The sequence below is a fragment of the Lepisosteus oculatus genome, chromosome 10 (genome assembly GCF_040954835.1).
Source record: "Lepisosteus oculatus isolate fLepOcu1 chromosome 10, fLepOcu1.hap2, whole genome shotgun sequence".
Classification (NCBI taxonomy): domain Eukaryota; kingdom Metazoa; phylum Chordata; class Actinopteri; order Semionotiformes; family Lepisosteidae; genus Lepisosteus; species Lepisosteus oculatus.
Window position 1 is genome coordinate 2,629,092 of NC_090705.1, and position 17,713 is coordinate 2,646,804.

Here is a 17,713-nt window from a genome sequence, read left to right on the forward strand (position 1 = left end):
CAACCATTAGTGATTGCGTTTGGTCCTCTAGGAGCAAGATATGTTACACTAATGTTGTCTTGAATGTTCACGTCAATAATTAAACAAGCTCTTAAGTTCTGTAGCTAGCACTGCTTTGAATAATGTATTTAAAGAATTCTTAAAGCCGTTCAGTTGACTTACTATGTAATCACTTCAGATGGGGTACAGGCTCGTAAAAGTCCAGTTTTACTGCAGCAAAATAGATGCCCCACAGGTTTTCATAATAAATGTAAACCCTTCTCATTGCATTGCACCGGCAGAAGAGGAAATGTAGGAGGTTTAGGGTTTAATTACTTAATTGGGGACATTTCAGATAGAGACAGCAAATGCCAAGTATATGGAACAGGCTTGATTCTGAGCATATTTGACAGACACCCTTCAGGGTATTTGGCCCTTTGAAAGGAAAGCCTCTGTTTGCAAAGCTTCGTAGATTAAGATGGGTTTCGTTTAGGTGTGACAGCAAGTCATTACTGAGTTCCTTGAGCCAGTGTGCGAGCTAGCTCCATTACCAGCGGCTTGAGCTGTGATGTATGACTCCAGATGCTCGGCCCAATTGACCATAAAATTGCTCTTCGTTTCTGGCATTGGAGAGAAGCTCTAGTTTGTAGCGGACCCTCTCATTACTCTCTTCCTTCCCTGCCATCCCAGTTCTAGGGAAACTTCTGGAAGGAATTAGAAACGTCTGCTGTTAACTAAGGAGCTGATGAGATTTGCACGTGAGTTTGGAATTGCTGGGTCTTTTATTGTGTCAGTGGACATCTGCTCCTTCAGGTGGTAAAAGCTGGGGAGAGATTTTTCAGAATGTATTTGTAATACAAGAACCAGTGATTGTTAAATCATTATTAATTGCGTTTTAAACAAATAAACTGTGGATTACTAAAGTTATGTAGACCTATGCCTTTAAAATGCCGCAGGAATTTTATTGAAAAAAAAAACTTTGTAAAGCAGACATCAGAAAATAGTGTCCTTTTCAGATTCATGAGTTTTAAGTATGGCTGTATGTGCACAGATTTTGGTTGCTATGGTCTACTATAATCTGCTTTAAAAAAACATTACAGATACTTTAAATACATTTAATATTATTAAATCAAGTCCCACTATCAGAAACAAAGAAAAGTCTTTAACTTTATATTGACGTTTGTGCCTTAAAACAGGTGAGGTACATACAGTATGCTAGCATAATGAATTTCTACTTACAGGACGTGAGAGTTTTAACACGGAACGTGTCAGTCGCCCTGCATAAAAACCGAAACCGAAATAAACGAATGATATATTGTCATATTGCTTGATGTAAATAGCCAACACTTCTGCTTCAGAAATGGGGTCTTGAAGTCGGTCCAATCGATTAACAGTGGCTTAAGCAGGGAAAAATTAAATTTAATGGCATTCATCATAAAAAAGAGGCAAATGATTTTTTTTTCCTGCAAGTACCTTTAAAACAGATTTCCGTGATATATGGGACCCTTAAAGAGCTTACTGCAATTTATTATTGTGCAGGAGTTTTCCCTAGTAAAGTGCCAGCACTGACCAGTAAATCTCCATGTCAGTGGTCTCTCCCATTGTTTCAAATGGCACACATGGAGCACACACCATGGGGGCGCAGTAATTCTGCTTTAATGATGTAACACTTGGGTTTGCGAGACTGTTTGAAGGCTGCGGGAACGTGGGGTGGTTAAGTGCTTCAGACATTGCATGTCCCACAGTAATTACCGCCTGGTTCCCAGTAATGACTGCTGGCGACGACCCACCAGTGAAGTCATAGCAATTTAAGATGAGAGCTCATAAAAATACACCTGCCTCGTAGTGTAAAATGAGTCTTTAATGTTGGTTCTTTGAACTCTACATTTGCAGCCCACAGTGTTAACTAAATATTGTTCTAATGTAGTTCGTAGGTTAGCATCATCTGAGCTTCTATTATGACCAGACATAGATGTGATTCAGTCATAGCAGTACTCTAGTTACGTCTTTTAGGTGGAATTCGTCTGTGGTGAAAATGTTTCCCACCATATTGCACATTGTTTTTGTTTCATTTTGGCGTTTGTTTTTTTTTTTTTTTTTAGAGGGACATGGTAGGAAGGGGTTAATCCTTTTAAAGAACAACTTCAGAAATACAGAGGAATTCTGCTGCCCAGCTACCACTTGCCCTGTTGCTTTCTTTGATGGGAAGTGGGTGTTTTCTTATTTATACTGTGTAGAGGTGGAAGTTTATAAAATGGATGGCACAGTGGTGTAACCATTAACACTGCTGCCTCACAGCTCTTGGGTCTTATGTCCAGTTTGGGAATCCTTCTGTGTGTTTGAGTTTGCATGATCCCCTTTGCCCATGAAGGTACTCTACAGGTGCTCCTGTGTCTTCCCACAGTCTGAAGACCAGCTGTGCAGGTTAATTGGCATCTCCTGTATGTGGGTGCACTCTGTGGTGGACTGGTGCCCCAACTGGGGTCCTTTCTTCCTCTCTGTGCCGGCAGGTTCAGACCCTGGATCCCTGTGAAACTCTCAGGATAAAATTGTTACTTAAAATGGACACATGGACGTTTTTCAGATGAAGTCAGAACGAATTGCTCTGCCAGAGTTTCTGCAAGTCTTCATGGCTGTTAATGCCTATTTGCCTGTGTGCTTTGAGGCTTGTCAGGAATCTTTTTTTTTTTGTCATTTTTGTTTTTCCTTCAGTTGGCTCTGCAAGGCAAAGCAAAACATATTACGGACACTTAAGCATACTGTAAATATACATGGTTCTGTCAATTTTAGTCTAATTTCTTTTATTAAACCTTCAAATGATTAATCAAAAGTCATTAGGAAAGCTTCTTTTGAAACAAACAGTATGGCTGTATGTGCTGATAGCTGTAATGGCTTTTATTTTCTAATGGTCCTGGTTTTAAGTTAGTTCTTTAGATGGGGGAAGACACATTTTAATACAACACTTATAACACTTAGTGTTTATTTGATCTGTTCCATTTGAGTAGCTTTTACCATGAGTTACAGGGTATCTGTTGCTGGTTAAGATCACTGCTACTGACTAGAAACACGTAGTTGAAAAGAAGCATAGAAATCACTGGAGGAGGTCAGGAAATAATAGGAAGGTCTGGAAACTTTAAAAATGACATCATTGTGAAGAAAACAGAGCAATGCTCCGAGGAATGGAAAGGAAATCTCTCTTTTCCCAAAACTGAGGAATTTAAAAAAGCGCAATTTCATTTTTTCTTCTGGTAAACACTCCATCTACCGCCTACGTATTAATCCAAGTTGAAAGTCTGCTGGCAGGGAGGTTATTAAAATTTCAATGCAGAGTACTTTATTTAGTTTTAAACAAGTTTTTTTAAACAAATGTCTGTTTTGTACAGATTTAGCTCATGAAACATTTTTAATGTAGTTCTTTTTTCTATTCTATAGACCCAATTTTACAATTGTAAACAAAAAGAAAATCAACAAAGCAGCCTGGAGAAACCAAAGGCTTGCAGATATCCACATCCACACTTTCATCAGACATTCCTTAAACAATCCCCTGTGAGATTAAAGTTAAATTCTGTAACTTCTATTTGCTTTACATCTAGAGAGTGTCTCTGAAAGGAAATAAAAGCACTCCATACTCAGGGATAGGTACAGTATTTATTGCACTTTTTGCACCAGAATGATACCTGTATTTATCTCTCTAGACATACAGTATATAATCATATGAAATTACAGTGATAAAGAATTTTTATTTGTATCGTTAGTCACATAACAAACTTAAATAATTAATAGCCATCCCATACAAGTCTCACCCCAGCTGACTCACAGTTTGAACAGATTGACTTCTGCTTGACAATTTAATTGCCACATTCTGACTTGAATAAATAAGTACCGGGATTCGTGCTACTAATGGAGGATGTTATTTCATGCAAATTAGTCGTTTCTGTATTCTCACGTCTTAATAAAAGCTTTTGGGATTTTCACAAATACAAGATCTACAATGTTTAACCCCAGAGAGAATGGAAGGAACGCTGTTTTTGTTTTGGAAACAGTCTGTGAGTGACAGGACATTTAACACTTAGTGTGTTAAATAAACTCACCTGTTATTGCTTTACAAGATAGGACACAGAGCACAACAGTTTTAAACTGCAAAGGCATTGCTGGAAATTTTAAAATTGACACCATATGCTGAAACACAAACAAGGCACTCAGGCACTTTTCTTCCAGTGACACTTGCAGTTTTCATGGTGCACTGTGCAAACTGGGCTCTAGAAATCAAAATGAACACAAGTAAGGCAAAATAAGCCCTCTGCTAGAGTGGAGAATATTACGTGATGAATAATAGGGGGCAACAATGATAAAACTGAAAGAACGATGAGTTTGTGTCATTTACTAAATGTATAAACGGTATGTATTAGCATCATTTTACTTTATGTAGGATAGACTTTACAACTTTCAATTAAAGAATGACAATTTAAAAAAAAACACATCAAACGAACAGCCACTTCTTCCATAATCTGGCTAGTACCCAGACATAAACCTTATAAAATGTGTAATTTAGCGTGTTCCACACCATTACAGAATACAGACTAACAAATACTCTCCCTGGGAGTAAAATATACAACTCATTTCTTGCTGTATATACAGTAGTGCGATACTTCAGGGCTTAGGGATAGAAACACTCAGGTGTTAGAACACAGAAATCCCGAGTCTCCTCAGTGGCCCGAACAGGGTGAGCCCTCCACTGCAGACATCGCTGGCCGGAGTCAAGCCTGTCACTGGAGTTCTCCAAGCAGGGCTAGTGTTGACAGCAGCCGGCAGGCTAGAGAGGACCAGCTCGCGGCCACAGCAGTGACCCCAGCGGCCTGGTGGGCCCATGTCAGCTGGAAGTCTTGCTGTCTGTGCTACTTCAGTCCTGCAATCGGTAGTGCTGTCTGGGACCCGCTGTGCGAATAAGAAGCAGGTGGCTCTGGCAGAGCTCGTTCTGGAAGGAAGTGTGGTGCACTGACTCGACATTTCTGACTGGAAAGCTGTTTATCAGTTGGCTGGCTACTGACTGAGCCTATGGATGTAACATTCGGCTATAATTTATAGAGCGCTGTGTTAATGCTGGGACCCGGCTGCCTCTGGTTTGATGAGCTGCGATAAGGCTTTGTAGAAGATACCCTTTATAGACACAGGGCTTCCTTCAAGGAACCCTTGAGTGATGAGCCAGTATTTAATAGTTTTTCTTTTTTAGGTGAAATAAAATGTACATTACTCTGCCGTTTTTGACATTTCCCTGGTCAACCTGATCAAACGGAATATCTCCTTGGGCCTCCTGGTGTTGTTTATTGGCATTTTCTACATCTTCCCCACAGTGGGGAGTACAGGGAAAAACTCCTTTATTGGAACTTCTGCCGAAATTTCTGCTGCCTCAGCTCTAAAGAGGAAGTCAGAGCACGAAGGCTTCAGGTTGCTAAGGAGGCAGAGGAGGGGAACGATAGCCAGCTTACAGGCCCCACGGGACCTATAAATCTTTTCCGTTCTCTTTGGAATCCCATTGAACTGATTTACAGAAAGTCCAGCGAGACAAAGGTCTGTGGCTTCGGCTTTCCCGAATGTACCATCAAAGTGCAGAGGGTTAGATTTTGCAAGGCAGATGTCCTCCCCTTGATTTATTTTTTTATCCATGTGTTGGACCCAGTCCCATCCCTATTGCCAACTTTCCAAGGTCTCTTGCAATGGAGAAGACACCCTGTTTATTAACAGCAGCAAGTCATTAATCACAGCTACTCCTAAGACCTCAACAGCACTACAATATTTGCTTTGTTTGTGCCTTGCTCTGCCCTTGCTGGTTAACTCCTAAGTGGAAAGGGGATCAACACTGACAGGCTGTTCTGAAGGACTTTTATGGATCGACTGATAAAAGATTTGATCAATGTAATTTAAATTCTTGAAGATCAATGCATGACACTATGTCAAGGACAATAAATGTTATTAATAAAATGTGCATAAAAGGTATAGTAGTTAATGGAAAGGAAATGAATAGATTATTATGGGCATACAGTATGATGAACGGTGTCAGCAGGCCATTTTCACACTTTGAGTTTTTTGTTTGACACAGCTATTGTTGCTGCAGCTATGTTTAAAGTTTACCAGTGCCTCAGGGGATGTTGGAATCCTTTCCGTAGTTTCATTTTAGGTGAGAGAGAAACAAATATCAGCATGTAGCATCTGACTGCAGGGTTCCTACCACCAGGGACATTGACAATAGCTTTTATCCACGTGGTTGCCAAACCAGGAATAGCTCTGTGATTTGGGAACCGAGGTGCAGTATTTCTGTATTTATCCCAGCCGTGTGGAACATGGTTCATGCTGTGTTCTTTCTTTATGTAGAACTCAGTTTTGCACAGGTGTTCTCCCACATTCAGACCTCAGGGGCCAATCACTGCTGACCTCCAGAGTACAGGCAGAGCCATTCATAACGCCTTTAATTGCCTGTTCAAGTTCAGTGGTAAAGTCAGCCCCCCCAAAAAAAAATGCAAACAGGCAAAAAAAAAATTCTTAACCTTAATAATTTTATCGTTTACTGTATATATCATGTTACACCTTTATGGACCCATAGCTGAATGAAGATGTTTCTAAGATTCTTATTCGGCCTTTGCTTCCTAGTTGCATCCTCCTGGATCTGTACAGTCTGCCTTCACTCATGTTCAACGTCTAGGACTTGGGAGTCTTTCTTCTTAAATACTGTAAATTGATGTGTCAGATGTCAATTAATACTCTCTGAGCTGATCATTGTGAACAGTGTGCTGACAAATCTAAATGGAAGGAAATATTATTATTAAAAAGAAAAAAGCCAATGAACAAATTCAGCTGGACTTCACAATGACATATTGCTTTTGTGTTTCTCTTACGAGACTAACTTATGCTTGCATGTGTATCGGTAGTTTTTTCTGACCGTGGCTGTACAGGTGTGATATTAAAGCATTCAGCCTTAATTACATCTATATTTATATTCATATGTGTGATACGTTTTTCTGTGTACTGTTCTGTTCTAGTTTGCTCTTGTGTGTCCGGACTGTGAGTAACTCTTGTATTGTATTGTATGTATTGTACTATTATTATATAATTCGTTACACTGTGGCTGTGTTGTGTGTGTTAAGCTGCTGTTGCACTGCAATTTCCCTCACAGGATCAATAAAGTATCTATCTATCTACAACTGAGCAATCTATGTTTTTACTAGTCTACAATCAAGCAAAGGTAGAAACATCCTTTTCATGCTCTTAAATTGTGTAAGTTTTGGAAAGAATCATGCTTCTTTTTTTAACACCTCAGTGAGCAAAGCTGCCGTCCACTGTTGGTAATTCGACAGCCAAGGGCAAATTGCAGAAATTGTACTGCAAATATTTATATTGTGCAATACAACTTTTTTGTGTACTGTTCTGTTCTGGTTTGTTCTTTGTGTGTTCTGGACTGTGAGTAACTCTTCTTAGTGCACTTCTCACTGTACTGATTGTATTGTATTATTATTATTGTATCATTCATTACACTGTTGCTGTGTTAAGCTGCTGTTGCACTGCAATTTCCCTATCTAAATCAAAGTCTCTGTACCCAGCGTGTTTCTCATGTCAACGTGTTTACTTGCTGACCACTAGAGGGAGCTTATCCTTATCTTGACACAAAATGAATGGATTAAAGCACATTTCCAAACCACTGCAGGTAACAGCACTGTACCTGCATTTTAAGGTACATAAAAAAACGACAAAACATAACTGATGTAATACTATCGAGAAACTTTTCTTTCTCAATGAGAATCTCATGCTAATTTAAAACAAAACACATGAAGATGTGACATACATTATTACTGCTAACTTTACTTTTAATTACTGTTAATAATTTTTCCTGGGTCCTAAGACAAGGAAGCATGTTTGATATAAGAGTTTTACTATTTCAAAAGCAGTAATCATACAGTACATGATAACAATCAATATGGCTTGCATCATAAAACCTGTTGTTTTAGTTCTTTTGGTTTCTCTCAGGGAAAATAAAAACTCTTGCACTGACAAAGTCAAGAAGACATTGTCTTTTATTTGCCCAGAGTAGTCAAATTCACTTATTTGTATAATAATTAGAACTACACATACTGTATAGAGTAGCTGTTTTAGACCAAAGGGCACATATTCCAGCACTGAAGTACAGCTTCCTCCAAAATAGTGGAAGCAAATCAGGGGGGAGAAGAGAGAAGTTATTGCACCGATTAAAGTAAGGGAGACTTAAGTGAGGCCAGCTTGTACAAGAGTAGAATCCAGGTAAGATAATAGGGTTAAAACCCCCTACTTTTCAGAGTGCCATGGGGTCTTTAATGACCTTGTACAGTAGTTTAACGTGTCCTCTGAGGGACAATCCCTCCCACTGTGCAGGGTGCCCAGTCACCATGCTGCAGCACTAGTTGGGAAATTCTAGAGCAGAGGAGAGAGCGCCACCTACTGGTGCTCCAGCTCTGCTTGCAGCCTACCACCTGGTTTTCCTACGGTGATTTACTATCCCAGTGTTGACTAGGCCCAGCCTTGCTTGGCTTCTGAGATCTGACCAGATCAGTGTACAAAGTGATCAAGCTGGTTTGTACTGCGTTTCTACTATAGTACTACATCACTAAGGGAACTTAGCATCGAAGGTAAAAGTAAAGAACCAAAATGTACTTTTCGCTTCATATGGCTGATTTGCAGTTATTCAAGAAATTCTCAAATATTGTACTGTAGATTTCCCCATGGAGCAGCTTTGCAGTTGGATTAATTACAAAATGTGCTTAGAGCTCCACTACTGCTGTTTTCTAATTGATTACAGACATGCATATGGGCACCCCCTTCTCCTTCAGTGTCATAAGCTAATTCATATTAATATTGTTTGTTAACTTGTATTTGTTAGACCTATTCATCCTTGCCAGTCTATAAAATTTATGAGGAATTATATAATCTTAAATCATAGCATGTGGTACTTCTATAACTGCATCGGATTTTCTAAAGAATTGCTACCCCCTGCTGAGATGAACAGTGAGCGTGCAATACATTTATAGAAGCAAATACAGTGCCAAGAATAAGTCTGTGAACCTCCAATGTCATTATGAAAATTACAATTTGTACCATGGAACCCCTGTGTCATCAAAACCAGTCTTCTTCATCAGAAAGGTTTGAGATAAGGTGGTATGCAGTATAAAGTATATAAAAAAGTGCTTAATTAAATGTCAGTCCAGGTGAAATAATACACAAGTCATTAGTTTACTGATCACAATTAAGGGTGTAATTAGAATCAAGTGGTTAATAATAATGATGCCTTACACTTATTTATCTCTTTTCTGGACACTCAACTCAAAGCGCTTTGCATTTAGTGGGGACTCCCCTCCACCACCACTGGTGTGCAGCCCCACCTGGATGATGTGAGGGCAGCCATAGTGTGCCAGAACGCTCCCCACACACCAGCTATCAGTGGGGGGAAAACAGAGTGATGAAGCCAATTCATAGATGGGGATTATGAGGAGGCCATGATTGGTAAGGGCCAATGGAAAATTTGTTGCCTGGTGTCCTGGACAAACCTCAGCCTGACTGCCAGGCATGTTGGTGGGAATGTCATGGTTCTGGAGATCCGGAGAGTGATGGTGGGCCATCCATCTGTCAGATGAAGCCGAGTCAAAAGTGGCTCATGCAGCAAAACAATTATATTAAACATAAATGCAGATCTACAACAGAAGGAATTTTGTATTTTGTACTGGCCACAGTCCTGACCTGAACCCCAATGAGATGTTATGTCAGGACCTGAAGCAGGAGAACCTTCAGTCTTCACCAGCTCGAAGCTTGAATAGCATGACAAACAGTTACAGAAAATGTCCAGATATTGCTGCTCAAGGAGGTGCCTCCACTTACTGTATCTAAGGACTGACATACATATTCACACGAGGATATTTATTCTTGGATCATTTTGTTAATTACATAATAAAAAAATATAATGTCTTTGTTATACATTTAATCAAGCTGAATTAATCTTGTATTAATACTTCCCTGAGGACCTAAGTATGTTTAGGATCGAAAATAAACTAGAATACAGACCAATCTAGGGGGTTTGCAAACATTTTTTGGCACTGTATAGTTTAACAACAGTAGTTTATTGCACTGAACAAGTTAGTGAATCCCATTGTCGATGATGATGGATGTCAACACTGCCACAGTACTATGAAGACACTGAAACTGTAAGGTCAGATGAAACTGTTGCAGTGTTTTCTCCTACTGTACTGAATGTACACAAAGCTAAACCTGATGAAGTGGTGCAAAAATTCAGCTTTTAAGCGAGACAAAAATAGTAAATAAAATGTTGCTCATTCCCATAAATTGGGGCAGTGATCAATTATCACTGTTAGTCCTTAATTTCGTCCTATGGAGAGGGGTATCATAAAATGAATCAGCTCAGCTTGTGGGAGGCTACTTTGTAAGTCATAGTAAAGGAATGGGACACAGATGTTTTGCGCTCAGGCAGTTGCACTATAGGCATTATGTGTTACCTAACGTGTAGGCAGCCATATGGAAGAGGGAGTTTGGAAACATCCCATTACAAGTAATATATCACTGAGCTGACAGCAAGGATTTCGACTTGTTTTGATTTCAATCATGAATGCAGCTGCTCAGCTGCTGTCTGAAGTAAATTTAACCCCTTCTCATGTACTGTATTTTTTGGAGAGTAGTTTTCAAGCCTGTTTTGCAAGCTCATACGTGGTGGTGTATTTTTGCAGGGCTAAACGTACAGTAGATCATTCTCCTTTCCCTGTGCTGTGTGTTTTAGGATGCGAGAGCTCAGTGAAAGGCTGGAGTTAAGCACACGTGAAAAATAAAGTGTGAAATGGATTTCTGGAACGCGGCCCTTTCTGCGTTTCGTACAATTGACAACTTCATACTGAGAACAGCATGTTCCTGCTTTTACAATCTGACGAGTCTCCTGCAGCCGACAGATTTGATCTCCACACAATAGGTTTGCATTTCCCTTCTGGAGTCTATGGCAGGGGAATTTAATCAATGAAGACACAGGAGACAGGGAAGGTAGTAAAGTATCTGAAAGAAAGCCAATGATTATGAGCAAAATGCAAATAATTACTGAGTTTCTGATTATATCACAAGACTTCTCATGAGGAAAGTGTAACATTGCATACTCCTGCTTTTTAAACAAAGAAAGTGTTCAATAATCACGTTTACAGCAATTTGCTTTTGGATGCAGTACATGTCTATATTGAAATACTGTAGCTAAAATGAAATGTAATTAAGTTTAGACATCCATAATACTATAATAATAATAATAATAATAATAAACTTTATTTTATATAGCGCCTTTAAAGGTGGCTTCTCAAAGCGCTTTACAGGATGACAATAACAATAAATAAGAAGACTACAACAATAAATAAGAAAATTTCACAAGACAGGACACAATTATAATTACAACAATACAACAATAACAATAGAGGAGACCGTGGAAGATGGTATTAAGAAGAGCAGAGGGGTGAAGAATGGAACCAGTTAAGTAAAGGCTTTTCTGAAAAGGAGGGTTTTGAGTCTGGATTTGAAGGAGTTTAGAGAAGGTGACTCTCTAATATCCTTGGGCAAGGAGTTCCAGAGCTTGGGGGCATAGCAGGAGAAGGCCCTGTCGCCCATACAATGTAGACGGGCTTGGGGGACAGTAAGGAGGGCAGAATTTGAAGAGCGGAGGTTGCGAGGTGGGGAGTAGGGCGATAAAAGTTCAGACAGGATACTGTTTTCTGAAGTATGGTATAACCTTTAATTCCTTTAAATCAACTGTGTGTACATTTAATTTAGAAAAGAAACAACAGGACTTATTTAATATAGAAATATTTCACAAATAAGATCAAACGAACAGGGTGATAAGCTAATGTTGATTTTGGCAGACGTTAAGATCAACCTCCAGCTGTTTAATTTGTTTATCTCATAAGTAAATGTTATGGCTCAGGAAGGAATGGTTTCGTGATCACTGAAATGAGGAATATACTGTACACTATGAATTAAACATTAAATACACTGACATTCCATCACCTCCATTACTGTATGTGCTAATTTGGTGAAGCTATTTCAGGGGCTTTTATTGATTTCTTTTGATTGAATGCCTGCATCTTTGGAATGTTCAAAAGCGTTTATATCGAGTCTGAGATGATTTTTTTTTTTTTTACTTTAAAACAAACGGAAAACAAGTCACAAAAATAAAAAACAAAAAGTCACTGAAAGTGAGGTCATGTGAGCTATGCTGTGCTGGACCCCTGCACCTCCCCCACACTACAGGGGAACCTGTTGCCAGGACAGGTAGTCAGAAGAGGAAGACAGGGAAAATTCCAGGCATCTGCGCTCTCCTAGGAAAACAGCTGTGGCTTCCAGAGGAAACAACCATTTTTTCCCATCAGTTGAGACCCTTGATAGACAAGGGCCTGGCTTGGCAGGGCTCATTGAGTAGGATGCACTTTATGGCCTAGAAGTTAGAAGAGAAACAGGTTCCGCAGTCCAGCTTTTGGCAGAAGCCTCGTCTATTCCCCTGACGTGAACACATCTACTTGACCTCACGGCAGTGCATCATGGGAGATTCTTTTGCTTCTCCTTGACTCTTATGTTTATTTTCAATCTTACATTGACCTGGTGTCTGCAGAATCTGTAGAGACTACACTCCTGCCAATAATTAATGTATAATAAATAATATGTAATGATGCAGAAGTAAACTAATCATGCTAGTGTGTGAAATTGGGCATGTGTTACAAAAGTTTAAATACTTTATATCTTTGTTTAAGCCTTCAGTTGACATAGTTGAAACACTACATATTTTACTGTAACTTTGTCAGGATCAAGCACTTACTTTTAAAGCATTTGATATTTTAAGCATGTTAACATCAAGCAGATTTACTTACACATGCACTCTATAATTTATGAGTTAACCTGCAACAAACAATGGTATTGTCTCTTACCAACGGAATTAAAGTTAAATAACCTTTTTTTAAAAATCTAGTATCCATTGAATAAAAGTGTTGCAATGTACTATGATCATAACACACTCAATATAAATAACTTTGTGTATAAATACAGACTTCAAGTAAAGCTTGTATTTCTTATCAAGAAAATAACTAGCGACTGGGACATCGACCATCTCTCTTGGCTCAGATCTTATGATTAATGGGCTCTATATTTAAAACACTTAAGTGCTTTAAAGTCCCCATTGCTTCCTATTGAGTCCAATGTATTTATCAGCATGGCAGCAGTAGCCTGTAATATCCATTAAATGACGTACATTTGATTGTATTTTTTTTTTCTTTTTTCAGGTTTTCTTTCTGCTGAGTGTGGTGTATTGGGGGCTGAAGACATTGTGCATACTGGCTGGCAATGAGAAAAAACACCAGTGAAAAAGTACCTCATATTAGCAAAATCCTTCCAGCAAAGGCTCATTGTTTAAAAAAAAAAGAGCCTTTGCTTTTCATAGTGATTTTTAAATGTTTTTTTTCTTTCTGGAGTGCACTGCACCATCATGTCATCCAACATATTTCATGTATAATTCTGTTGGAATTACAGATGCTATACAGTGACACAGTAAAAATTATTAGGCACATAATATGTCAAATTATTTATAGATTTAATAAAATTAATTTGCTAAAAATTAGCTATTATGGCTAGTACTAGTGACAGGCCACATGTGACAGCAAAAAACAGTCATCAAATATTCTTTCTGAAAACATTTTAAAAGAATAATTTAACAGTTCAGAAGTGGTTAGCTTCTGCAGCTAAATTTATGTTTCATCTTGTTTAATATTTTCATATATTTCATGATGTTTATTATATAGGAAATGTTTCAATAGTAATCATCATGAAGCAAACATATACAGAATCTGCAATACAGACATACTGTATGGTACCTATTGCTTTTACAGTATTTACTGAAGCTAAGCTGGTGTGAGCCTGGTCAGTACCTGGTTGGGAGACCTCCTGGGAAAAACTATGGTTTGCTGCTGGAAGAGGTGTTAGTGGGGCCAGCAGGGGGTGCTCACCCTGCGGTCCATGTGGGTCCTAATGCCCCAGTATAGTGATGGGGACACTATACTGTAATTTGGATGAGACGTAAAACCGAGGTCCTGACTCTCTGTGGTCATTAAAAATCCCAGGGCGTTTCTCGAAAAGAGAAGGGGTGTAACCCCGTCATCCTGGCCAAATTTCCCATTGGCCCTTACCAATCATGGCCTCCTAATAATCCCCATCTATGAATTGGCTTCATTACTCTGCTCTCCTCCCCACTGATAGCTGGTGTGTGGGGAGCGCTCTGGCGCACTATGGCTGCAGTCACATCATCCAGGTGGATGCTGCACATTGGTGGTGGTGGAGGGGAGTCCCCATTACCTGTAAAGCGCTTTGATTTGAGTGTCCAGAAAAAGTGCTATATAAGTGTAAGCAATTATTATTATTATTATGATGAATTATTACAGTTCCATCTCTAGTCTGCCCACACTCTCTTTCAGGGGAGTCTTGAACTCAAAATGGTGCCTCCACCTTCATTAAAATTCCTATGTCCAATCCAGCCCATTCCACATGGTGACCACTTGTACAGTATGTGTATAAAGTCATTTCCTGCAGCTTAGTCACAGCAGAGCAGAAATAAAGTGCTCATCTGTCCAAAACAAATGTGTCTAGAATGTTATGTAATGTTGGCTTTAAATTAATGATACATTTTTAGACATCTTGCCTCGGTGAGTTTTTCACTATCCATTAATCAGCACTTAATTACTGTGCGATGGTTAAATTTCCTTTCCTAGATTATATCCAAAGCTGTTGCTGATGAACTGAAAAATTATAGTAAACTAAATTGTTCATCACCAGATGGCGTCACTGTGACTCCGTGAACAATCTATGAGTATTGTATCTTCATTACAAATAAATCTGTACAACGCCTTCCATAATTGAAAACAGTGCCTTAGAAATTTCACATCTTTTATAATTAATTTCTTCTGTTATAGTAATTTTATACACTGCATGCCTCTCCATATTGAAACATTTACCCTTTCAAAATATTTTGACAAACTTCACTGTATTCTGACATCAGGAGTCTACACTGGATAATATATGTGCAAATTAAATGGTATTTTAAGTTACTGAAACAGTTTCTAATGAAGAAATAATATTACTTGAGAACTGTTTTGAATTTACAGTCTATTGATGGTTAAAGATGTTTTAAGAATAACGCTCACAGTAGGGTGCCTCTTATTTTTTTAACAGAGGCCTCTTTCTCTTAAAATCTCTTTCATATACTGTAGATCACACCACACAATAAAGGGTACTCTGAATTATTGCTGTATTACCAAGAAACTAAATGACTCAAACAAAATTAAAACAGCTATTCTGCATTCTCTTCCAAACTATTTTTTTCTTTGAGTAATGCTTTTGAAAAGTAGCATTCTGTCCAAAGTAGTCTAGTAGCCCTGTGCAGTAAAGAGAAATAGTATCTTTATAAACAGTTTCACCCAGTTCCAGTGAGGCGTATTCAGGATATAAAGTTCAAGGTATAAAGAATCAATAATAATGAAAACAATAGAAGTACAGGTGAAAATGCTTAAACAGATTTTTTAATATTATAAAGTTCATAGTGTATATGTATTATTTAATGAAGAGCAAAGGCTCTATTTTCCTAATTCTTTGTATTTGTTTGGAATGAAAGGGAAATGAAAGATTAGAAAAACAACAGCGCGCGTCTTTTATCTCCCAGTTAGAAAAACAAAGTCCAACAGCAGGGCCCTTTGTGCACTCCCGCATGTGGTTTGCCAGCTGTGGTTTGAGCAAGCCCTACAGCCCTACAGGAAACCAGATGCAGTCGGTGAAAACACTTCTGAGGGCGACTGCTGGATTTTGACAACTTCTTAAATCGATCGGCTGCCACTAAAAATGGGAACTCTTGACGTCCAATATTATTTCTTGCATTGTTTGGACTTTTCTCAAATGAGTTAGTCCCCGTGCGGCGCAGTGTCATGCCTGTTAAACCTGCTTCATTATAGCTTTGGGGTCTTGGTATCTTAAATCTTAAATAGCGATCCTCCTGTGGGAATCTGCATACTGTTTCCATGTACACAGGGACATGTCTTTCTTCCACCTTCTCAAGGCAGGCTGGCTTAGTTATTTGGTGCCTGTAATTGCCCCTGTGTGCTTATGCAACCAGCTGGCTGATAAGCAACGGGTGAATACGCTGGCCCGCTGGTAAGCAATTAGTCTATTTATTGCGATTTCCTGCACATGTGACTAAGGCACAAGCGTTCCACAACCCCTTTGTTATTATAGAGTCTTTCTTCTCTCACACCCCAGGAAGCTTTTCAGTTTCATGAGTCTGGCGGATCTGCACCTTGGGTCCCTTTCTCTGAAGCTACTGTACCTGGACCACTGCCTAGAAATGATGTGTATATTTCACCAAGCCGGGGCTGTCTCGGATTAAGTAGCATCCTTTCAAAGTTCAGATTAATCCTGGACATTCTTTAAGTGGGGTTTGTCACCTCATACAGTATCTATGCATCAAGCCCACACATTGAGGGAGAAGTTATAGTTCTCTCTAACTACATCGATTCTCATGTTACTAGGCAGTCAAATGGTAATGTGCGATCATTTAAAAGCTGAATTCTCAGTCATTCCCTCTCCATCAGAAGTGGTACTGGCAATTAAGTGGGAAATAATTAAAACAAATTGTATAAAAATAAGTATCGGTGACGTTAAATGTGTTTTTGTGGTGAAGTATACTTTTTTGTATTGCTAAAACTGTTTGAAATGGAAATATTACATAGGCCTTTTTGTTTAAAGGGACACACATACAGTTCCTTTTGCTGGAGAAAAACCTAGAACACTAAACCATGGGGGTAGCCAACACTGCAGTGGGCACGGTCACACCCCTTTATAAAGCTCTTTTAGGTTCCCTTTTTTTAAAAAAAATCTTGCACACACTCTCCTCTGAGAGTGGTGATCACACTGACCCCCTCATCAGTGTAACAGGATTCATGACTCCACATTCCCTTACTTCTAGGCCCTTTGACTTCAGAGTCTCAAGTTCATCCTGTTGTCCTCACTGTTAGGAACCTCCTGCTCCTACTCCATTACGCCACTGTTTCACACACAACCTGCGCCTCGGACTCCCAGGTCCACCTCCAGCCCTGACGTCCTCTTCCCGACGCCACCAGGTTGGGATACACAAACACACTACCTACATCACCGAGTCTCTTCCGCACTACACACCGTGCCGAGACCCAGCACACTGTCCCTCTCTAATACACACACACACCCCCTTTCTGGTGCCTCACTCTCACAGCTGCCAGCGCACCTCACTGTGCCCAGCCACCACTGCACTATCCCCCAGACGGTGCAGCTAGATAGACCCCAATACCAACGTATTGCCAGGAGGAGGGTCCCTCTACCACACAACCCACTCTGGTCCACACACACACTAACTCACAACTCACTCATGCAGCGGACACGACAGTCCTGCTCTCACACCCTAGTAGGATGCGGTCCCTTTAAATCTTCTGACGATCATAATGCTCCGTTTCTTGTCAGTCTCCTCAGACTGAGGCTTTCACTCTTTTGCTCTCAGGCTGTTTCTCTCACAACCCTCTCCGGGATTGTCGTTCTTCTCCACCCCCTCTCGGGGTTACTACAGCGGCTAGTCAAGACTTTGCTCACTCATACTGTACAGGGCATCACGCCCTTCTAACAT

The 17,713-nt window shown here is 39.6% G+C and overlaps 1 protein-coding gene across 3 annotated transcripts in view; it reads left to right on the forward strand.

Annotated features, from left to right (window-relative positions):
- The window catches only part of agmo (alkylglycerol monooxygenase), a 61,726-nt gene extending 46,251 nt beyond the window's left edge, over window positions 1–15,475 (forward strand). For 2 of the 3 annotated variants that reach the window (XM_015357787.2, XM_015357788.2), the window contains one exon: window positions 13,305–15,475. In XM_015357787.2, coding sequence (XP_015213273.1) covers window positions 13,305–13,385 — 81 coding nt within the window. In that variant the 3' untranslated portion in view covers window positions 13,386–15,475. The remainder of the gene's footprint in view (window positions 1–13,304) is intronic. The other variant, XM_015357789.2, reaches the window with a different exon arrangement.
- Window positions 15,476–17,713: the final 2,238 nt, after the last annotated feature.